The sequence below is a fragment of the Haemorhous mexicanus genome, chromosome 7, assembly GCF_027477595.1.
Source record: "Haemorhous mexicanus isolate bHaeMex1 chromosome 7, bHaeMex1.pri, whole genome shotgun sequence".
NCBI lineage: Eukaryota > Metazoa > Chordata > Aves > Passeriformes > Fringillidae > Haemorhous > Haemorhous mexicanus.
This window is the reverse complement of record NC_082347.1, coordinates 26,767,327-26,791,972: the sequence shown is the minus strand read 5'-3', so window position 1 is coordinate 26,791,972 and position 24,646 is coordinate 26,767,327. Positions and strand designations below refer to the sequence as shown.

At 36.3% G+C, this 24,646-nt stretch overlaps 1 protein-coding gene across 8 annotated transcripts in view; it reads right to left on the bottom strand.

Annotated features, from left to right (window-relative positions):
• Positions 1-24,542, bottom strand: part of MYOF (myoferlin) — a 65,147-nt gene extending 40,605 nt beyond the window's left edge. For 7 of the 8 annotated variants that reach the window (XR_009487207.1, XM_059851634.1, XM_059851637.1 and 4 more), the window contains exons 1-15: positions 24,295-24,541; positions 18,470-18,525; positions 17,505-17,596; positions 11,224-11,332; positions 9,949-10,033; positions 7,693-7,853; positions 7,075-7,203; positions 5,737-5,799; positions 5,585-5,635; positions 3,976-4,006; positions 3,408-3,523; positions 2,180-2,306; positions 1,617-1,720; positions 619-687; positions 446-489 (exon numbers count right to left, since the gene is read on the bottom strand). Coding sequence is in view for 6 of the 8 variants with exons in the window: in XM_059851634.1 (XP_059707617.1) it covers positions 446-489; positions 619-687; positions 1,617-1,720; positions 2,180-2,306; positions 3,408-3,523; positions 3,976-4,006; positions 5,585-5,635; positions 5,737-5,799; positions 7,075-7,203; positions 7,693-7,853; positions 9,949-10,033; positions 11,224-11,332; positions 17,505-17,596; positions 18,470-18,525; positions 24,295-24,382 (1,325 nt within the window). In the remaining 2 variants the exon portion in view is untranslated. Of the gene's footprint in view, positions 1-445; positions 490-618; positions 688-1,616; positions 1,721-2,179; positions 2,307-3,407; positions 3,524-3,975; positions 4,007-5,584; positions 5,636-5,736; positions 5,800-7,074; positions 7,204-7,692; positions 7,854-9,948; positions 10,034-11,223; positions 11,333-17,504; positions 17,597-18,469; positions 18,526-24,294 lie in introns of all 8 variants that reach the window. The other variant, XR_009487208.1, reaches the window with a different exon arrangement.
• Between the last annotated feature and the right edge of the window lie 104 nt (positions 24,543-24,646).

Here is a 24,646-nt window from a genome sequence, read left to right as displayed (position 1 = left end):
GAAAAAAAAGGAAGATTTTATTTAAATATAAAGCTAGTCACCACATACAGGGGCAAGCTACTAGTACACACATTTTCTATGACCTGAGATGCTTCAATAGTACTAACAAAACCAGTAATGGCAAGTCACAAAAGTAGGCTGTAATCTCTGAATAAGTCACACGACTTTTACACTATCATTAAACAGTGATAGTGCTCAGTTCTCGCTGCACACAATTAAAAATAATCTCATGTTACACTAATCAGATCTCTGGTAAAGAAACCATAAAGGTACTTAAACACTTGCTTAAATACTCTCATGCACTGTAAAAATACCTGACATCTATAGAAACAGACTTTCCTTATTATCTTATTTTCTTTTCTTTTTATAATCTTTTCTAATTTTCTTATTCTTTGCTTATAATGATTTAGCTTCTTAAGTAATTTGATTAAAAGCCATAACTCACCAGTCAACAACTGAAAGTTTTATTTTCTCACACATCGAGGGAAACTAAAAAAAAAAAAGCAATGAAAGTAAAAAAACCTCATTACTTTTTTTCACCTCTGCATTGTTAATGCCCTGAGTTCCAAAAAAAAAAAAAAGGCTGGTTACTACAGAAACAAGGGTAAAAAAACTGACCTTGATTTGAAGATAAATAATTTGATTCCATTCTGGATTAGCATTTTTCTCAATTATGTTTGTGCAAACCTGCCAAAAATGAAATCAAATATACAACAGAACAACATCAAAGATTAAACAGAAAAAAAAATATTTACTAGCTATGATTTAGGACACATCCTCATCTGACTGGAAAAGTTAGGGGTAGTAGTAAGTGAATCCTGCATTAATGCTGCAATGAGCCATTGATGCTCAATAAGTTTTCCACTGAAAACTACTGTTAGAGTAATCTGCATAAGCAGCATTAATGACTTTCAGAGGAAAATATTGAAACAGTGTTTAAATATGAGATTTGGGTTACCCTCATTTTTTTTCACTGGCGACAATGGAATGAAATTATTAAAGCTTGCTATTTCCACAAGCCACAATTTGACCTGCTTTTATCACTGCAGAGAAATGAGATGAAGGAATTACTTGATTTCAGCTTTCTTTATGCAGATTTTAGAGTAGATGAAGAATATATCCTAAGGGAGAGGCTGCATTATTTGCTGGTCATACCTTCTTAAGAGCTTCTACACTACTGGGTGTGGTAACCTAACTATACAGCATATTAAATGACTGACAAAAAAATTTACTAGTAATGAATATGAGTTGTGCAATTGTGCCCCAGATCAAATTTGGCATTCTAAGGAACACATTATTATTTAAATGTACAAATGCAGTTAATCTGTCCAGAATGATCTGTATCACCAATTACTAAAAGCAATCAGGAACAACTGGCAGGCAAGCAATCTGGCATATGCCAGTTCTAGCCCTTAGTCATACATTCCTTTCATTAGTCATCAGTTTTACACCCTTTCTATTGTAGCTTGAAGCTTATCATTTCACAAAGTTAACTTTATTTTTTCATTTTTTTTATTTTCCATAGTTCCAGTAAAATTAAAAACTCATGTTGGCTTATGAAATCTGTTCTCAGGACTACAATTAGAATACAAAGGTACAGATATTTACTAAATTACCTTTTTTCCAGCAAAAGAAACTTCTACAAATGGATCTACCAGGTTTTTCTTGTCTGCTTCTCCGCCAAATATTTCCTTGACAGTTTGTGCAAAAGCATCATCCACTGGAGAGGTGTCAAAGAGTAAATTAAAGTAGTTGTTTTATTATTATTTTTTAATTTTTATTGTTATTACTATTACTATTCCTAAATAATAAATTGCCCATTGCAATCTTACCAAAATCAACCAGCTCACAGACCTAGGAAGGATAAACTAATCTGATAAACAAAATTCAGAAGTTGCAGGTAAAAAACTGAGAATTTTGGCTTAGGAGCAATTTTAAGAATATAGATTTTTCAAACATCATAAGAAGTGCTGATGTGCTCCTAAATTTAAAGGCATCACTGTATTTGAAAAACATTATACATGTATTTGAAGACATTGCTATTTGGAACAGATATAAGTGAGAAAATATGCCAGTAAGGGATAAAAAGTCACCTATATTCTATTCTGAACAGCTAATACAAATAACTATTTCTAACAGTATTCAAACACCAGTGGACAAGTAGGGAGAAGCCACATACTTTGTGGAATGTCCTCAGCTCTGTAGATTTTGAGAAGGAAAGTGACCCATCGAAGAGCAGTCCCAGCAGGCAATAAAAGATTGCTCTCCACATCATCACTTTCATTATCTCTCTCCCTTTTTTCAACCTGTTGGGGGATACAGTTGTAGACAAAAAAGACAAGGCAATGTACAGAATTAGAATTGAGGTGATTAGCTAAACTGTTGATTAGCTAAAGTCTGGTGTCAGTTTCATGATGAAGAATGAGACTGTATCAAATTATCAAGCCACAAAAATTTAATTCTAGCTAAACTATTTTACTTTCAGTTTTATCTCTAAAGTACTCAGTTGCAGGAGCCCACTACAATCACACTTTCAAAATCACCATCATCAGACCATGATGATTTTGGCACATGTAAAATGCCAACTTCATGCAAATTCATACTCATCTCAAGAGAAGGCATTTACAAGTCTGATATAACTTACCGGAACTTACTGCTTCCTCATTTAAAAATAAACACACCACAAACAACTAGGCATATCCTTGTGAGTTCAAAAAGCATGAGGATAGCAGAGAGGAACAGTTAATACGAAACTAAAAGGCAATCTGCCATGGTTCTGGGGACCACATTATATTCAGCTAAGGAGAACAGTATGCAAAAATATCAGACAGGAAGAAAAGCAAAACTACAGGCAATGGTCTGGTAAGAAAAGCATTACAAGAAAAAATCACCTATTTTCACCTTGACAGAACAGCAGACAGGAAGGATTGGATTGTTTTAACTACCTGCTGCTTTCATCTGCATCAAATTACTTGTGCCAGACTGAGGGGTCTGATCTTCACCAGGAAAACTTTAATGGTACTCTGGTTTCTCTATGGGCTTGTCTATGTTTTGTAGTAGTGGAGGCATTCCTGACTTAGTCCTGACTTAGTCCTGGAACTGGTATCAGTGACTGCCTGCTTAGCTAAGCTAAGGAGAGATACACATTAGCTTGCATGCAAAACCAGGCTAACACATCTCTGCTTCCAGTACGAGAAGGAGCATCCACAAATGGTAGAGGTTGCTTAACTGAGCAGAATAACAAAACCAGCTTTGAGTTAGCCACTTAGTGCAGGATGAAACCACTAGTAGATTCTGTCTTATAAGCACTGCCCATAGAGCAAAAGATACAGAATTAAAACAATGTTGGGGGGACATAAGTATCTGTGGGATGGAGAGTGGAAGAAAAAAATTTAAATTAAACTTACTGGTGGCTCATCTCCAGTTCCCAGGACAAATATGCTGACTTTCATATAGCCTTTGGCTCCTGAATTTGTATCTTCAGGATCACTCAGCAAAAGCCATTTTCTCATGACTGCATGGCCTGAAATAAAACAAACATCATCACTGGCCCCAGTAATGTCCATTACAAAATGGCAGACATCATATAAGCAGTGAACTATTTCAAAAGTATGCTTTATCCTAAATTACCCTAATTATTTAACAAAATAATCCTGTCCTAGACAGGTCTCAATAGTGCCATCCAAAACAAGAAATCTGGTGTTAAACTATTTTGGCATACTAATTCAGGGACATAGTTATCAAATATTTTTGCATTATTTTTCAAATTTTAGGTCTTTGATAAAAAAGGGGCTTGTACTTCATTGTGAATTCACTCAAAAGAGTCATATATTGTTGGATATTTGGAAATTAATACTTAAAGCAGCAGACTTAAATAACTTTACATTAAAAGTTTCTTCTCTCACTTTAGAAATTCAATGAAATGTTTCAACTCGTTGTTTCAAAGAAAGAAGTTCTGAAGCAACCATTACTTACCAGGCTCATCATAAACATAGCCAATGTCAATCTGAAATAAAGATCAAAGGCATTACCTCTGAAGAAATACCAAAACAGAAAATGGTTGGGCAACTTCCCCCATGTTTTTCATTGGCAGTGCTACATTGTTCTCTCGTCACAAACAGAAGACAATTTACATAAAATATTACTAGGAGGAGAAAGAGAAAATGTCTTACACTGAAAAATGAGGGATTTCAAAGGGATAGAGCAGCCAAGAAGAATATGCAAGAAAAGATGCATTAGAACTAACACGTGCAGTTATTTTCTTATTTTCTTGGATCCCCAGCTATTTCATTTACCAGAGACACAAGATGGGGCTGGCTTACTGCTTCTAGAATTCCCTATGCTCAATCATTATTTTATGTTCAGACAGGCTTATCAGAACACTTTTGTTCCTTTTTGAACACTTTTGTTCCTTCTTCCTGCTCAACATTTCATCCTTCAGTTCCAGAAGTGAAATTTGGTTTTTTTAAATGAATAATTTCCTTCTCTTTATTAAGAATTTTGACTGTTTCTTTCCCCAGTGTGTCAAATCTGGACAAGATTGCCTCAGTCATTGGATCAGATTTTAAACATGTTCAGGAATGTAAGTATGTTTGCTCATGGCAGCTGGGGCCAGTACTCCTTGCAGGTGAAATCTGAAAGGGTGATTTTTCTAGACTGAATCACCCTTGTGGTTTCCTGTTGGAATTTGTGCCTGTAGGAACAGAAAGTAGCTGAGTGATGTGCTGTCACCTGCTTAGTGACAATCAATCCTTCACACAGCAATACACCACTGACTGAGTCACTAGAAATCACAAAGAAAATAAGCAGTGAGAAGCAAAAAGCAATCAGCTTTGTGGCAGAAAGTGTTTTATTTAGAAAAGAGCACTCTTCCCTCCTTGCATATTTTTGTAAAAAGCTGATCTAGAGACATATTGAATTTATGCAGTACCAAATAAGCAAGCAGAAAAGACAGCCAGTACTGATACTAGAAGTGTTGAAAGAGCTGATCCCAGTAGCCATTACAAGGGAATTACATGGGAATTACATTACATGGGAATTCTTGGCAGGCAGATGTCTACTTCCCAGAATTGACAATAACAAATCCAAATAAAGACCATCTCACTAATATCATCAGAACCATAGAAACTACTTTAACTAAATGAATTTTCCACCATTGTTTTTGCTTAACTTCTGACCAAAGGAAGACCTCTCCACATTATTTGAGAATGTGTATCTTTATGCCACCATGCATACCACTATTCTGCCTATAAAAAGCTACCTAATGAAATTATCTCTTCAAACCCTACCTCACATCAAATAATCACTTGTCCACAAAATAAGAAAAAGTTACCTGGATGCAAATTGGAGAACTTGGTATATAAACCATGCAATTTTTTTAAACAATACTCTTCTACTCAAATAAAAAAACCTGCTTACTAGTGCTTTGGGCAAATGGTCTCTAGCTTGAGAAGCAAGACATCATCAGGTAATTCTTTGACCCCATGAAAAAGAAGTATAAATTTAAACATTTAAAACCAGTACTTAAAAATGTTCTCCCCTTTTATTTAATTTAGTCCCAATATGGAGCTTTCTTCATACCCACCTTAAATTCACCCATTAGACAGTCTGCCCGCAGAGAGTGAGAATCATACACCTAAAAAGACAGAAGAGCATGAAACAGGAATGTTCCTAAACAACCTGGTGAAATGGCCAGAGGATGCTACAGGTATCCAGCAGCCTTGTGGCTTTTCTTACCCGAATGCTAACGGTTTCATCGAGCAGCTCTAAAGGAGTCATGTGGACATTGTAGAAAAATATCTGTCAAGGTAAAAAACAAGCAAAAAACCCTGTCTTAAAATGATAAACACATAATTACTTGAACATAAAATGCAAACCATTACTTTGAGAGGCATGTTAAGCATGCCTGATACAGTACTTTTGCCCCACCTCCTTGCTGGACATATTACGCGGTAACTTGGCGCAGAATGAAAAATTGAATTTAGTAAATTGACTCAGTACAACACAGACAAGACAGTCACAACTTCCATTTGAGCAAACACTGTCAGCATAACTGTGCTGCCAACTTCCAGCATTGCCCTTTGCTCCTTGCTCTCCACTTCATATTTTTCTCAGGCGAACAACTCCAGAACTATAAAATTCATTTGCTAGAACATTAAATCCTGGTCTAACCATCGCTGTTGTAGTTGTCAAAGAGGCCTTGTTCAGGGTTAGTGGTGACAGTGATTCCTATTCCAGTTTTAGACTACTATGGATATTGAGACTGCCAAGGAATTGTTTCAACATAAGGTGCAAACGACTTTCTGCCCTCCCTATTTTTTCCATGGCTTCGTGAAGTTTGACTGCTACCTACAGCTTGGGTCAAGTTTTAAAGTTTTATAAATTCCTTGGTCTTGCCTGTGTATGTTAAACATGCTTGCCATGCAATTCCAAAATCTGAATTTTCCACACGCACCCAGATAATAAGAGTCATCCTCAGCATTTTCTCTATTACACTTCAGATTTGCAACATTTATCTTTCAGCTATGGGATAATTCTCCTGTCCCTTAGGTGGCTTTGAATTCTCTCCTGTATTTCAGCATGTTGGATGCACAGACCCCCTGTCTGGACAGAGAAATCTAGTTGTGCTTTTATAAATCATGGGTAGCAAGGCAATGACACCTCCAGATTCTCTGGCACTCCTCTGGCATTGCACTGAGCACTCCTCTGCACACACCACAGTGATCAACAATGATTTCTAATTCATGTCTCTGTGATTTTTATAACTCGAACACAACTATTCAAAATGATTCTTTCACATGGCCAACTGCACCAAAGAAAACATTCCATATGTCTCAAATGAAGTTTGACTGCCTTCTAGTTAGCTTTATCTGCTAAGACTGTCAGTGACAGAGATGTGTTTAGTGATGTGAACACATAAAGAAAGGGACTGGGAATGGCATAATGCATGTTAGCCATAATTACCTATAAATATTAGTAAATCTTTATTAATTGATCATAATGAAAGCTGTATCAACTACTTCTCAACATTTGATAGCCTTGACACTTCAGCTAGAGTGCTCTTACACCACTTACTTCATCAAAAAATGGGTTATTTCCTCTTTTGATCCTTGTCCGGTGTGTCTGACCACAAACATGAACTTTGACTACTGGCTTTATGTTATTTCCAGGCAACTGACGACCTTCAATGATTCTAACACGAATCTGAAAAAACCACAAATATTTGTACTAATTAATTCTCCATATTAACTGTGATCCTTATCACAACAATTCCTTATTATACCACCAAAAATGTTAGCCAACACCTGATGTAGCTGAGAAATACAAACAAGACTTTGCAAGCTTAATTATGACGGTAATTAATTTTGCAAGACAAGTTGGGGTAATAATTTTGCTGGAGTTTTTTCACTTGCCTTTACCATTTATTTTTGAAGCTGCTAGAGTAGTTTGAAATCTGTACAACTATACAGCAAATAAGGTTCATCCCTATTCCAGTAAGAACTGTACAAAATCGGACATCTGAGTAACAGGAACATTTGAGGACTAATTTTGAAATACTGGCTTTCAAAAAAAGAGGCTAATTATCTCTGTGGTGCATTAGATAAGCTGACATTAAATTATGCTCAGGCTGTGTAAAAGCCTGTTATGGAGAGCAGAAAAAGGGAAACATGCAATATTTAATAAATCTAGTACCTGAAAATCTTGTGGTTTATTAGAGAGGATTCTCCGTGTTTTCTTTCCTTTGGTGATGCGTTTAGCCAGCTGGGCTTCCTTTGTGCCACCTGGAACTGCTGGTGTGATACCACCAACTGGACCATCCAACCCATCCTCATAACCTCCATCATCTTCTCCATCTCATACAGCAAAAAACCCAGTGCAATTAATAAATAAATAGCAGAACTTGCTGTTGAAGTTACAGGAGTAAGAGAGTCTGATATCCAAGAGTTCCACTAAAATTCTATTATTAGCTCACATCAACAATGTTTTTGCCAACATTCTTCCAACTCCTTCTGAGAGCTAGTCCTTCTAGCCTGCTTAACAACTTATATCCTTACCAAACTAACTCTAGATCTGTCTCTCTTCTGTATGCAGAGTGTCTAATACAATTCCCATACATTTTTTTTATCAACCAATTCAAGCAAAGCTGAGCTGTAATCATTCTCCAACTAGTTCACAATTCACCACAAGGGATTCATTTTATTCCAGCTGAATAAACATTGCTGTTGAATGAATCTTGCTGTTTCCCAGCAGCAAGACTAGGCTATAGCACAGCATTGGTTTTTAGTTCAGAATCTTGAATGCACTAATACATTTAGGGTCTGCCATCCAAAATAAAACTGAATACTTCTCAACATTTAAGTGTGGAATAGGTTTTTCAGTAAGGCTCTTTGACAGCTCTGAAATCAGCATACCTCCCTGGAAGACAGTTCTACAACCACATGACACTATAATACTGAATCACACTCTGAGATTGCAGTATTGCAAAATAGGATTCATAAATATCTAGACCACAAAAGTGGTCACTTCCTTGTGTTTACCGCTTTTCTCAACTGGACAGTGACTATGGTAAAATTTAGAGGAAGAATGAGCTGCGTCTCTGCTGGCTGGCATTAACAGAATGTATCCTAACTTCATAAATTACAGGCTGATAACCACTTTGTATAATGAAGTCCTTCATGGTCCTTGTAAGAGATGTATAAAACCAGAGAGACTGACATACTATGTATTTTATAAGCAGAGGACCACACCCACCTCTCTACCATCTCTCAAGATGCATTTGCCTGAATGGACCCATGCAGCTAACTGATTACATTAGCACTTAATTTTTAATTCCTGAAACTGAGCTGTAGCTGTCTCAGGGAAAGTGATTTCATTTCATGGGAAATAGGTATTTACAATAACTAACTAAAGCGTGTTTGATAATTCACACTGAAATAATTTTCAGGCAGTTTCTGCTACTAGATAAAAAACTTCCATTTTTTATTTTATCTGTATGTTATAATTGAAATAAATTTAAAAGCTATCAAATAATCTCATAAAACTGAATTTGCATTTTTAGCCTTAAAGTCCACATTTCTATAAAATTACTTTGAAATGCAGTAATTTAACACACAACTTTTGTGTTTATATTACTTATCCTTTTGCTCTCCAAGAACACCTCTGAGAGAATTCAGTGTAATCAAAATTTCCCTCCAGAAGACTCCTGATTCCAATTTTTTTCTTCTTATGTTACTATCTATCACCAGATAATAGTCAAACTGATTTACTTCTCTAAAATAAATTTACACAACATTTATTAAACTTCCTTCTTTCTTCACAAACACAGCCTTGATATTAGGCTTATTATTTTCCAATCAACTGCAAAAGTTTGTCATTTCACAGTTCTTTTAAGAGTCTGTAAAATCAGATCTCAAAAATTCTCTCAGCAAAAGCCTGATCAATATGATGTACAGAGAGACCAAAGAATATTCCCTGCTGATCATAGTATTTCATTGCCTAGTCAAATATCAACCTAATATAAAACAGTGCCTTCCAAAACTTAATTGTTCTACAAGGGAAAAGAAGTTTAATTGATCACTACAATTTTTTCACCAAGCTCTCTGACACTGAAAGTAATAGATGGAACATCTCTGCTTTTTGGTTAGCCCTAGAATTGCAGCAGATAATTGCTGCTTCCATGAGTATTCACAAACCTTTCTTTCCTAAACAAAAGCCATTTTGAAAAGTTTTTAAACAAATAGAGAAAATTATGCTAAAATCCATTTTATGTCAGGAAAGACCAATTTTTTTTCTTAGCTTCTGAATCATCCTTAATTTCTCTGCAATAACTATCTGGCAGTCTTGACATGCTTGCTTCTGCTGCACAGAGCTGCTGAATCACCTTCTTGCCTTACCTTACAGAGCTCCTAGAGCTTTTAACAAAAACGTTCTGAGAAAAGGATGAAATACCTTCCTGTGCACTGGTCCCTCCTGGATCAGTTGGATTTGCAGGTCCAGCTGGTGGCTCATATCCTACTACCAAATCAATCGTTGCCTATAGAGAAATAGTTTTTTATTTAGCCCATGGTATTCACAACAGTTGCCTTAAAGCAGTAAGATGTTCAAACACTGTGCATGAACACTTAACTATTCATGGGCACAACAGTTTTATAAAGTTTCAGCTACCAGTAAGTTAATAAACTATTGTTAAGCTATATAGACAAACAATTACACAATTTTCAGCTAATGAACTAGGTTCTAAAATAATATCTAAGAAATGGAGTTGCTGTGTTTATATTTAGAAAAATCTGTCACAATACAGGCATGTAAGATGTTCTACAAATGTTAGTTTTAGTTCCACAATATTCATGGCAGACAAGGTGATATCCTACATTTGCAGACAGAAAAACAAAGGCAGTAGAGAAATAACACTATCTCATCAACAACAAGTCTGAACCATAAGTGAAATTTCCTATCTGGCTTCTCTAATTGCTTGTTCATATCTCCATCCTGGAAGAAAAACAATACATCATTTTCCATTCTAATTATAGAATTTTCCTTTTTCTGCTTGACTGTGGTTTTGGATTATTGAACAAACCATTATTATTACTAGTTGCCAGAGTAACATGAAGAGTCAGCAAAAAAAAGCCCTACCCTGTGACCAACTAATCATGATTTTAAACTGCAGCTGCTGTGAGAATGAAATTACTCTTAGAGTCTCATGACTGAGTGTACTAGAATGCAGTATGAAGTGCCTTTACAGCTACACTGCACAAACACAGTAAGGTCCCAGGTTCCAAAACCTACTTAATTAATAACTAAGTTAATAACCATTGAAATCTAAACATGTGCTAAATCAAGTCAAGCAAGTTCTTGTGTAACTTTCTGAAGGGAGCTGGCAGTGAACATGTACTTGATCATGTGCTTTGACACAGGGTGCTGTTACAAAGCATATGGCAAAAAGGTGCATATGGGAACTCCATCTGGTACTTGGAAAATGCACTTTTTCAACATCAGGCTGATTTCCATGCATACTCTGTGGTCCATAATATTTATAACACATATATGCAAATATATAATATATACAGAGAAAACAAAATTGTATAGACTTAATCATCTCTGGTTATAAATTTCCTCTGTCTGGAGCTTTTCCTAGACATTTCCAATAATTAAATTTATATTAGTCTTGTTGCTGGAGCATTTTGATCAAGAATACAGTAAAATAAGAAAATGTAAGTCACTCACTCCAGTTTCTTGTCCCCTTTCATTCAGTAGAGGTATGAGTTTGAAGGGAAAAGATCTGCTTTGGTTACCTACAAGATCTTTAAGTGCTACCGATGCACTGCCAATTAATCTGGAATTAAATAAAAATCATTATTAGAATGCAAATATACATCAAACAGGGATTACCATTTTTCTTTTGCTAGCATCTGTTAGACAACCAAGTAACTCCAGCCATTACTTGAAAACTCAAAGCACAACAAAAGACCATTGCAAATGTCATGTAATGATTGTGTACTGCTAATTTTTTATTTCTCTTTCACTATACTCAAATGTGTTGTTCTTTTTTATAGCAGCTTTAACCTAAAAGAGGTTAAAAAATGAAATTATTTTTCATGCATTTTTGAAAATAATCTTTTGTATAACTTTCAACATCAATGTCACTTATTTCCACCCCTGAATTCTCATTGGTAAACTAAATAATGTAAAAATTTCTGTCCCTACACAGATTTGCAAACTCTCAGGTGAGAAACAATGAACATAAACTAAGTATAACAGCTGTTGTACACAGAAACAGACAAAAAGCCAGACACAACCATGTCTTTGCAATGAAAACAGTGAAACAAAACAAATGCAATCAACATGCTTTCTAGAGAATCACAAAATTAATCTTCTTGTTCACATTCTGCATTTTGGAATAGGTTCATCGTCTCGCTTCTAAATTCTCAGAATGTTTCTAATGGTTCTAGAGCAGTCTACCAAAGGAAGGTTTCAGAGGGATCTGACATGTGATAGACTCTTCTGAGCTACTTCTGTCTACTTTGGGACTGCATCTGTCACACCCACCCTCTCCCAGAAAGATGAAAACTGCATGTACTTTTAGCCCAAGAGATTACTTTTAGGCAAAATTTCTTAGTGTGATACTGGTCTCATGATACCTGGCACTGTATTTCATTCCCATGGCATGCAGTAGCAGTTTACTCCCATACTGAAGTGGATTATTGGAATAACAGAGATTTTTTTCAATTAAAAAAACCCCAAGATAATTTTACCCTGTAAATATTTCAAAGATCATGTGTCACAAATAAAATACCAGCTTTGCTGCCAAAGCAAAAAAAGATCTGTACACAAAGAACCTAAGGTCCCCTGAAGTTACAGAGTTTTTCCATGGAGCAGCTAAGGATGCAAGGGTATTATTATAGCTACTCTTTCATACTGTGTTACAAGAACAAAAATTAATTTTTTGCAAAGTGCACTAGGATACCTAAGTATAAAATATCAATTTCCTCCAAATAAACCTTCCAGGTATTACACATCACAACTTCTGTTCAGCTGCAGAAAGTTACATATTTTGAGGTGCCATAGAAGGGAAAAAAGAGAAAGAAAATATTTTCCTATGCACATTTGTAGAAAATTTATATAGACTTGACCTTTTGATTTGATATAAGCTTACTGGAGCTTATGGAGTGACTTCAAAACAATTCCGAAGCCACCCAAAGCAATCTCAAATCAGCAGGATGAATGTTTCAGCAACCACACCCTCCTATCTGGTGACATTAACTCAAGAATTGCCATTCACCTGTAGTGCTTTTCAAATTTTGCACTGTACATTTCCATTTCTACACCCTCATCTGCCCTGTACAAATGATAACTGCACACATCTGAATGCCTAGTAACCATTTTTAAAATAGTGATCACCTTCAGCAGACTGAAGAGGGAATCAGTTACATAGACTTGCTTGCAAACAGCTCCCTCTACACATTGCCTCTCTATCCACTTGCCTTTATTTCCCCCTCCTTTAGCAGGTTGGGCAACAACAGTCTCCAGTCTTTTTCCACTCTAACAAGACTGAGAAATTTAATATTCAATCTATAAACTCTCTTAGTCCCCTTCTAGACTTTAGCTAAATTTTAAGCTTTGGGCACTATTCTGCCTTTACAAAAGCTGTCCTGCTCCCTGGATTTGGGATGTTTCCCCCGTCCCTTATCAGAAGCACAGAACTTATGAGGTTGGAAGGAATCACTCATGATCATCTAGTCCAGTGCCTCTGCTCAAGCTTAGTCAGCTAGAACAGGTTACCCATGACTATGTCCAGTCTGGTTTTGATCATACAGCTACTCAACGACTGAAGTAATACATTCCAAGTAACAAGGAATGCCTCAAAGTCATCCTCATGTCTTTGTCACTTTTGTACAAGTCTTTGAGAAGGCCTTTTTTCTGACATGCTTCTCTCAGGTCTCTAATCTTTGGGCTAAGTCAGCCACGTCAGAACTCAGGAGCTGCTGGGAGATCACATCCATCACCAGTTCATTGATGCTTAGTGCTTTGCTGCAAGGTCTGCTCCTATACTTCCCTCTGACAGGCAACTAGACCCTAGTTCTTTGCACAGCTACTGTGAAGTTGCTGGGTTCCTCTGAAATCTTCCTCTGAAGACTTTTTACCTTCAGGCAGGATTGTATGTGACCTCCATCTGAAGCCATGACTTACAAGATGACAAGGAATCCTTTCCTTCCAGCACAGCTGAAAAGACTTTCTACCCCTTGTACATCGTCAAAGGACACTGTCCTTTGCTGGACCTATTCCAGCTTTCTTCCTCTTGCCTGAGCAGATCAACAGTTGCCCATTTAATTCCAGGTCACACTAGTCTCTTGATAACATCAAGTGGGACAGGTTCTGCTACTGGAATAGCTTAATGCATCCTCTGACCTTCTGTTCATCAGCTGTTTTAGTAGAAAACCAAAACAAATTAGTTTTGTTTCTTAAACATTTCAGTACCTCTTTGGCCATTCCTAAGACTTCCACAGGTATAATGCCCAATCAATCTGGGCATTAGACTTAGTCTGGTCTCTTAAACTTTCCCAGCTTTGCAGGAGTGAAGCAAAAACCCTGTTCTGCAAGCAGTTTAAACATTCTGGTCTACCACTGGAGCTGACACAAAAAATAAATGCAAAATCCCTATTCAGAAGCTGATTTTGAACCTTAACAGGCCTACAACAGCTTCCCCACAGTCAAATGATCAATTTCACAGATCAAATGAAAATACCTAGTTTATAAGCATGAAATCAATGAGCTGCTGATGATCAACTACTAAACACTGAGTTGCATTTGTGCCAGAGCTAATTAATCCGTTAGTGTCGTGGTTAGCACTTCCTGTTAGCTGCCTAAATAACAGAGTGAAGTGAAAATTCACACCCATGTCTGGATCAGGAAGTGCTAACTCACTGTACCAACCATTTTATCCTTCCTCTTGGTTTGACGGTAGCAATATATACTAAACTCTTCAGCCTATCATGTCCTCTAGCTGCTTATATGCTTCTTCTGAAAGCCCCAAGGTTCAAATTACTGAAGAGTCAAGCATTTTTAATCTGTTTTTAAGGATATAATTTGGCAGAGTTTATATTTATCATTCTCATCAGCAACTTGATTCTATGCTGCAGTTACAATTACTATACTCAACCATTCTTTCTCAGTGTGTGTATTTCATTACAGAGTATGCTACAAGACTCAACACCCACCCTCTGTTATTCCTACTATGTTTAATTTTTTTTATTTAAATAGAAAAACCTCTATTTCATCTTTACTTATTTGATAATACTCTTTGCAAGGACAAACTTTTAGTCTGGATCTTGCATACAGTGGATGCAAGGAAATCCTGCAACTATGTTTAGTCACACTGATGTGGAAAAGAATCCACACAAAAGGGTACAGCTGTAGGAGGATTTAAACAATCTGGAAATTATTTAACTATGAGAAATCCTGAGTAATGACTAAATAATTTGCTGCACTGCTCATTTGTAGCTGTATTTTTCTGTTAGAGCAAAGGGTGTGCCCAATCTGTTTTTCCTGTCTCACTAGGTTACTAACTACACAAAGGACACGGGGAAACACATAATCCCAGCTCATTTTCTTAGCTTCACAGACAACTGACATTACTGTAAAGTTTTTGGCACTTTTTAACTGCAGAAAGATTTGTGTTCTGAGAATCTGAAATCTTTCTACTAACATTATGCGATGTAATAGAAAACAGATGTGTTCTCTTTTCAAACATCTTTATGCCGGAAAACCTAACTAAGCATGAATCATACGAGTCCTCTAGTTTATTCCTATGATGTTCTGTCTGTATACAGTGGTTTGCTTTATTTATCTTTTCCAATTATTGTGACTTTTCTCCATGAAGAGCACTCATTAACCTATCTGCAAAAGTTTAGTGATCCTGTAAATGAAGCAGTAAATTTTCTCTCCTGGAAAACAAAGAAATGGAAAAATATCCAAATGTTCTTTCAGGCTTAATTTACAGAAACATGCCAAAGCAATGAGTTCAGTGCCTTGGCACAGTGCAAAAGCAGAATAACATCCACTGTACTCCTCCTCCAGCATGTTTAAAAACAGACTGGATGAACAGTTATATCAGCTTTTAGGAACTGGAACAAATCATGTCTTACATTGCAATCTTCTGCTCTGTTGCTCTACAGGTTCTGTAGTCACCTCTTGGGCATAGGAACAGACTAGGTGTCTGCAACTAGTCAGGACTAAGAGTGCATGGACCAGCAGAGTGTGTGCTGGCCAGGAGCTTTGTGAGAGCAGCCACAGAGGGAAGCTGGCCTGAGAAACGCGGGGCTCTGCTTCAGGCCTACAGACAGACAGTAGCAGAACATTTGAGCAAAAGTTGCCACTACTTTGAATGTAACAACAGCAATCCCCCACTGCATACTTTCCTCCATAAGAAAGAAAATTGAGCCAAAGACATGGTATAGGTTCTTCTCATTGCTTGTTCTCAGGCAACAGAGGCCCCTAGACATGCTCCTTACACTCAAAAACTAAATCCAAATTAAATTTGAATTTAAAATAAAATAAATAAAACCATGAATCTCTAAAGGGAAGACTGTTGATTTCAATTCAAATCCCACCTAGCTCAGACACCCAACACAGCTCCCAAGTTAATGGGTCTACTTGTCAATGTCAGAAGCAAACACTGGGTTTCCTAAACTGTCATTAGAATAGCTCTCCACAGTAAGGACCTTAGATAGGCATTGTACTCCACCTTCCCAATCCTGAACTAGCATGCAGACAAACCTTGGGAGTGTTATTTGCACACTCTTCCACTAAGCACTGTTTTGAAATGCTGGAGCACTTCAGACATGTATCTAACTATTGACTTTTTCTTAAGTATTAAAAGAGGATACCATGAAAAAGTAGCAAATCTTTGATATGGTAGTCCTAAATCTCTCTCCAATAGAATCAGTAATTCTACAGAAATACAGGTTGTGCATACATGCAATTGGTAGGTAAGACACTTATTCCACATTCCCTCCTTTCATGTACTCTTTCATCTAAATGTGAATGTTCATAAATATCAAATCTCTTCTGTTGTTACAGTGCTTTGTGTCTTTAAAAGAACTACAAGATGCTATTTCCTATCACCATGATGAAATCAGGATGCCTGCTCATGTGTTTCTCCCTTCTCACCCCCTTATCTTGTTTCTCTGCCAATATCCCTTCCAAACTCATCACACCTTGGAAACATGTGAAGATCTATTTTTAAAGAGCATTACTTTGAAGGTGTTACTCTGGCTTTGGTATGAACAACTTTCTGTGCATAAACCCAAGCAAAACAAACAGGCATTTGCACAAGCTGGGGGTTAAGAGTTACAAATATGAGTCTAGATGAAATTGTAAAATACAATTTGAAGAAAACCAACCACATGACTGCTTAACTTTGAACCCATGTATAAAGTGACACATGGGTTTTTACAGAGTGAAACATTTTAGGTTCATCAGATAATCACTTTCCTTTATTTTCTGATGCATTATAAAGTCCATTACAAAATTCTGACTACTGAAAAGCTTTCCTATCTCAAGTTTCGAGATCTCCCTAAAGTCAGAGGCATGCAATATATTCCTGCCTAACTGACCTGCAGGAATCTCAAGAATGAGAGACCTGAGGGCACTGGCTTGATTCACAGTGATTTTATGACAGAGCTGTTAGAGTATTGTAAGAACCAGAATCCACATGTTGGGAGGAGGCAGACAGCAGTAAAGAAAAGCTAACAATGGAATTGGGTTACTATGAGTAAACCTGGATGTTTGCCTAAGACACACGAAATCTGCCATGAAATAAAAAAAAAGATGGCATGATCATGCTTCCTTTCAGAATAGCAACAGAGAACACTACTTGGCATTGACAGAAAAGAGAGAGCACAGCAAACACCAGCTATCAGCTCCATTTCCCCCCTGTACTTCAGTATTGAAAGTTGTGTTTAATACTGGGGTGGGAGTGGGTAGGGAGAGGGAAAGAAGGAACGTACTTGTTTTGTCCAATTGTTTCAAAATCCTTCACAATAATTGTTAGGGAAGATGAATTATCCAGAGCAATTCCTTTCAAGTCAAATTCAACAATCTGAACGGGAAAAAAAAAAACGGACCAAACCCAAATTATAATGAAAAGTTATGTAGAAATTACCAGCAGAGTAGCAGATATAACAAAAGTATTCAGAAATAAATTTTGCATTCAGTGAGAGACCAAATCCAGCTTACATTTGTGAAAGTAAAGTAAAAAATGCCCATAGCACGTATTTGATTTGCTGATTACTAGCAACAATAGCACAATAAAATTGTTTAATAGTGAATCATAATTTCTTTTGCAGTTCCACTTCCTCACACCAACATACATATTGTTTTGTCATTCACAATATCTGATATTAATCCAGTCCAATACTGGCTGAACTAAGCTGCTATTGAATTTAAACAAATAGTTGTGTGTTCCCTTTTTTTATAATTCTAATTACAAAATGTAAGAAAAATCTTTAACTTTCATTTATTGTTGTGAAAAAACACTGCCAAGAAAACATTTTCCCCAAGAAAAATATTCCTGAAGATGCAACATATGACTAGGCCTACAAATAAACCATGAGGACTTTCAATACATAATTCCTTTTAATTCTGTATGGTTTTTCCTGGTATGTAACAAATTATCCCATTATGTTCCCATACACGTGGCTAAAACAGTGAGTATCATTTTGATGGAAAGAAAGTGGGAACAAAACCAGGCCAAAACTCATCAGTTATCCATCTAATTTTACATTAACACATTGCTAATGAATTGTAATATGTGGTGCAAGATGAATCCATTCACCTTGCATTTACTAACACCTTGACAGAACACATTGCACCAGATCCCCTGTCCAACAACGTGCTCAGCTGTTGAAAATGACTTAATGACTTTGCAAGCATTGTCTTAAAATGATCAAGGATTTATTTTAAAAAAAATTACCTCATTCCAAACAGGATTGAGTTCATTTTCAATTTTCTTTGTTTTCTTTTTTTCATCTGCAAATACAAACAAAGCATGATTAGTTGTTTTTGCTAAAGCACTACAAAAATATAATATTTTTTCCTTTCACTGTTCTAAAGAAGGCTTGAACTTAAAATCAAATGTTCCAATTCTTTTTACCTCTTCCAGAAGTTGCACGTTTTACAATCCCCTGGGCAATTTCAGTAGTGGAGGCTTTTTATTGTTTTGTTTAAGCACAGTTAGTTGTATTTCCAAAAAAGCAAAACAAATATTTAGGTTTCACAACCTTTTATGACCCTTAGCTTCACCTTCAATAATGATGAAAAAAGACAGACTGAAAGACTTGGAGATATCAAACCAAACAGTAACCTCTAAGTGATAGCAGTAAAGCACTACTTTTGAAAGCAGTAGATAGAGAAAATGTGTTACACATTTACTACACTTGAGTTACAAAGTATTTTTGAATGTTTAGCTCTGGAATAAAATCACATGGAAAAAAAATCTTAAGGAGATATGCTTACAGTCAGCACTGTCTGGTTTAAATGAGCAAATATTAGAAGAAATACACATGCATGTAAGAGGAAATGCAATCCTTCCTGAAAAAAGGGTTTCCAGAGGTTATGTAGATATGACTTCACTGAACTTACCTAAAAATTAGCCTAAAAATTACAAAAATTGCAAATTTTCTATACTTCATGGTAAAATTTGCACTTGGGCAAGCTACAAATCATGAGAATGTGGGATGTGGTGCAAATTAAACAAAGCTTGGCATTATTTTTCTTGTTCAGTTACAATATCTAGCTCTAATGGAGGACAAGTCTTTGACACTCAGAAGCACAAAAGAGCACAGACAAACACACAGCTCTTTAAACAGAGATTGCATATATTAGTGATGACAAGCATATTTAAGTACAGGGTGTAAAGCAGCTGCTGATCTCCAAAATGCTCAGCCACCACAGGAAGTCCAAGCTTTAGACACACTCCATGTCTTTAAAGACTCCTGTAAAGATAAATGCATTTTTGGTATTTGAAGTTATGACTGTACTTGGCCTGGGAAACAAGAGTAAAGATATGCCAAATGGGCAAGTTTATATACCCACTGGTCAGGCTTACTGACTGTGGTGGCCCTTTTCATTGGATGAGAGTGGGATGTACTGAAAAAATCAGCCCATGCTGCAAGTTACAAGAACTGACTGCCATTTATGTAACAGGAATTGTCTACAATTCATACAGGATATTGACTCACATTGTAGGACAAAGTGCTTTCATAACATACCATACTGTGGCCTGACATTTTGCAGAACAAAGCACTAATTACCAAGCTAGTGAGAGAAATTCAACTTTATGCTATCTAATAGGAGAAAAAGCATTTTCAAAACTGGGTATCCCAGAATAACTGGGGTTGGGCACTGATATTCCAAGTCCCTCTGGAAGATGGGAGATTAAAAGATGTTTTCACTGGCAGTGAAAAAAAGGAACAGTTTCAGCTGTTTGTAAAAAGGATAGTAAATTACAGACCTGATTCTGATGGAACTAATGGATAAAAGTCCTATGATCCTTGCCTAAGCTAAAATGTAACTGTAAGGTGAGTCCTGGCTTGAGCAACAGTCAGAACAACTCTTAACAAGGTGCTAAATTTTCCATTCTGAATTATCCATCTCACAAAAGCAAGATTTATGTCTCCACCAACATGCATATTCTAAATTACATTGAAAAAAAAACCCTTTTTCTGTTATGCATCTGTGTGAAAGCTGGATGAAAAAACACTGGGAAGCACAGCTTACTTTGGGTTTTATTTGCAGATTTAGTCAGTCAGAGTACAACACTCCCATTCCTCAAGGAAATACTTTGCATATATTCCTGTCTCTTTACTGACTTCCTTTTTATTACACTTTTATCAGTATTTTAATGCAGTGGGTGGTGGTGATGTTTGTTTTTAAGCTCTTGGCAAAGCTCTTTCTTCTTCCAATCAAACACCCCCGTTGCCAAGCGGGGTGAGGTGGATTGCTCAGTTATTCCAGGAGCTCACAAAAGTTTCAGCTCCTCAGGCTGTTTTCGTCTGCTGGTAATGATTGCAGCTATAGCAACTAAGACTAAACCACATCAGGATAAATTGTGCAATAGGGCCAGTCACCATTTTTTGTGTGACCCTACCATGAAAAAAGAAATTCTAATGGATACAGATAAAACATTCTATACTTGTTTCTTTAAAAACTAACTACAGTAACTGTGGTACTGTCGAAGAAATCACTGTTTGCTTTATCTTGATGGAGGCACCATACTACCTTATATTATAACATGCCAGTTAATATTCTCAGGTGGAAATTACTGTAATAAGAATTTAATTGCTCAGTGTCCAAAAAAAATTAAGATGAGCTGTTTAAACAATAACTGTTCATCATTAAAAATATTACAGTATAGCAAAACACTTAATGTTTCCATCTTAATTTTTTTTTCTAACTAGCAATTTTAATCAACATGAGCAGATGGGGAATAGCAGAAGCAAACATTATCTTTTACAACAGTCCTAAGTCTAAGACTAAAGACAGTATCACATTTCAGTTAACTAAGTATCCCACAAAACTTTTGTCAAAGGAGAATTAAGATTGCATTATGGCAGCAACTGCAGGATCAAATGGGCAGACCTCCAAAACTCTGAAATTAAATTTAGATCATTTAACTCTCTGCAAAACAGAAAAATTAGATCCAGTTTAACTATTTCCTATTAAACTATTTTCATCCACACACTGAAATATAAACTAAAATAGCTTTGAACTATTGCAGGCCTGTTGAAAAGCTTAGATTAGGCACAAATGGAATCAAGTTGGATTAATCAAATTAAATGCCATTTCACCTCAGTTTTTACTGCATAAAGTGGAATGAGGCAGCCAAAATAAATGATCAAAGCACTAAATATCCTAGCATTGACTGCACATACAAGCAATTGAATCCGTTTTACACATTGAGACGAGAATCTAACAAACCAAAACAATTGTACTGATTTAATCATTATCACTTAGTGCCAGTTTAGCAAATTGCAACAGTTTTTTATGGTAATTTGCCCAATGAATTGTCTCATGTTGAGTGAAAAACTCAGAATTCTGCAAGAACAGCACCCAGTTCCAGATAGCAATATTCGTTTACTCTCAGGATGTAGTTCTCTTTGAACTGTGAGCTTTTCTTAAAGTAAATAAAAGTTCCATCACATTGGACTGGACATAAATGTGTTAAAAAAAAAAGGGGGAATGCTTGCACAAAACTCCTCTGGTATATCAGAACTGAAACAGCTGCCTATTCTGCCTATTTCCTCCTAATCTGCAGCTAATATATATCAATGTAACAATTATATTAACTGCCTAGTCTGTAACCAGCTTAGTTTAAAAAAATTGGATTAAATCGATTCTATTCAGAGATGAAACCTTATTAACTTCCATGTCTTAACATATAAAACATTTGCAGTTTTTTCATACTAACAGGTGCAGGATCATGAGTTTTTTCTTCACAGCATGGCTGTAAAGGTCTGAGACTGAAAGACTGTGTTTCCATGGGAGGCCTAAATTTACTGAACCTGACATCAGCAAAGGCCCTGTAAATCAAAATTTGACCAAATACTGTTCTAATGAAATTCCAACTTCTACAGCAATTTTCTGTCAAATGAGTGCTGTTCACTAAGACTTCACCAAGAATACTCCAGAGTCAAACAAGAACATGAAAATGAGCTGCAGGGCCATGGCCATGGTCCTGCAAATGCTTAAGTTTTTCCCAGTCTAGAACATGCACTCCCAAATGTGCTTTTTATGTCCCCCAGGATTTACACAGGGTAGGGACTAAAGTTAAAGATTAAAGCCCTTTGACATATTCTTCCCAAAATAAGACTGGTTTCCTATCTCTACACATTAACAGGGTGAGGGAGGAACCAGCAGTATATATAAAAAAATCTATAAACATAAACAGCTAGAAGTCAAACATATTTCAGGTATGACTCTGTCCTTGCACTTGGTAACCAGGCACTTACAAATGAAATCAGAGCTGCTTAATAGCTGGTAAAAGCCTGGTATTTTCTGTCTCACTTGAATCACTCTGGACAGGAAGCAAAAAATCAGACTATTGGTATGTAGTAAAATCACATAAATAGAAGTGGCAGGATATAAGAAATTAAATATCCCACTAAAAACCTGTCATGATTATGAAGCTGACACTGGTTAAGCATGTTCAGGAACATTAAAAATCCCAATTCTAGTACATAAAGGATAAATACAAATTCATTCCTTTAATGTCTGCTGTCCAATTCTTTTGTTTGGATAACTGAAGGACTGAAATCAAGCAAAGAAGAAAAAAAATCTGTAACTTCTATTTACTAGGTAAAAGTGAACTGCATTAGAGTACACAGAAGAAAAGTTTACAAGGAGGGGATGAAACAGACACTTAAGCATAAAGAAAAGAAGGTATAAACCAGCTCTGGAGTCTGAAAACTGCAGGAACAGAGGCAACATAGAAAGGCAAAACTGGAAAGGAAAGAGAGACAAGGAACTGGAAAGAGAAAATGGATACTTAAGAAGTAGTAGAATGTGAAACAAACCAGAGAAATGACAGTATATTCACTTTTGCAGGGCAAGTAAAATCATATTTTAAGAATTATGAAGTTCCAAAAGCTACTGAGACAGGCTCTACCACTTGTTCTAACACAGGGTGGTTAAAAAAAAAAAAAGACAAACCGTGAAAAAAGGAGGAAACTAAAGGAAAAGAAATGGAAGGATTTCACATCTTTCTGACGCTGAAATAAATTTATCTGAAAACTTGCTACTTTGAAAGTTAAGATTCTGCATGTGCAGTGCCTCCTTTTTCAACCTACTGCTGTCCTGATTTCAGATTTGGTTTCTAAAGGTGACAAACTCCTGCAAGGATTTTTCATACTTTAAAATACCATTTGGATTTCAGTGCACAGTTAGGAAACCAGGTCACCAGAAGATAAGATGCCTTTTTGTCACAGTTTGGTTTGATCTATTACATGATCCAAAATTGCTTAAAGGTTTTGGCACCTTAAAAATAAATCAATACTAGAAATCAAGTTCCTCTAGTCTAGCCAAGTGAGGTAATGTTGGCAACAAGTAAAGTATACCTAAAACATACTTAGCTTTACATATAAATGCTTTATCACAATCTTCTCCTGCTGCTATATATAACTGATGAGCAATGAAAGTGAAAAATACAGTTTCCTTCCAAAATCTTGTAATTATATAATCTCAACAGGCAAAATTTTGATGTGCAATTCTGTTTGTGAAAAAAAACCCCAAAAAACAACAACAACCAAAAAAACCCCAAACCAAACTAGAACAAAATCAAACACCTTCCGAAACAGTACAACTGTTTTTCAGTGTGCTACTTGTAACGACAATAAATCACATTTTTATTGTGTGTGAGTGACAGTGAGCAGTGCCTGTTCAAAGTAATCGAGACAGGAATGATTTTTCAGATGGAAAACAAGGTAATCTTCAATATCAGAATTAAAAGTGGGTTCATTCATGGAATTATATTTGTTTTTAAAGCAACAGGTTAATCCTTTGGAAAAACGTGTAAGATGTGGATCCTGAAACAGAAGCGCAGCTCCTCAGAACAGACCAATGCGCTCCACCCAGTTCAAACTTCATTCAGGTAACTCCTGTCTCTAATTAAAAAGTCTTCCCTAAAATTACATCAGATGTAATTTCAGGAAAACATGATTTCCCAGATTTTCAGATACTTACAAAGGGCACTAGATTTTACAAAACTTCTTCCCCGGCTACATTTATGACAGTTTTGCTTACCTTTAAAAATAACAGAAACGATAGGATCTGGTTTCCCAAACTTGGTTTTAGGGATATTGGTAGCAGATTCCACAATCACCCGAAGCATTGTTTCTCTCTTCCCTAAATGTTGACTACTACGGAAGGAATTAAATCTTCAGTTTCGCAGTCCTTAACTTCTGGACTGAAATACTAGCAGGAAGAGGAGGCAGGGAATTACTGGTTTACAGCAAAGGAGGTCTATGGGTGGATCTATGACGGACTAGCTGCTCAAAGCTCTGGAAAAAAAACAGTGCTGTAAATTGACACCAGGTTCTGTCTTGCTGCACAGAAAGAGCTCTCGCTAGTGAAATCCTGCAACGGGATCCTGTTT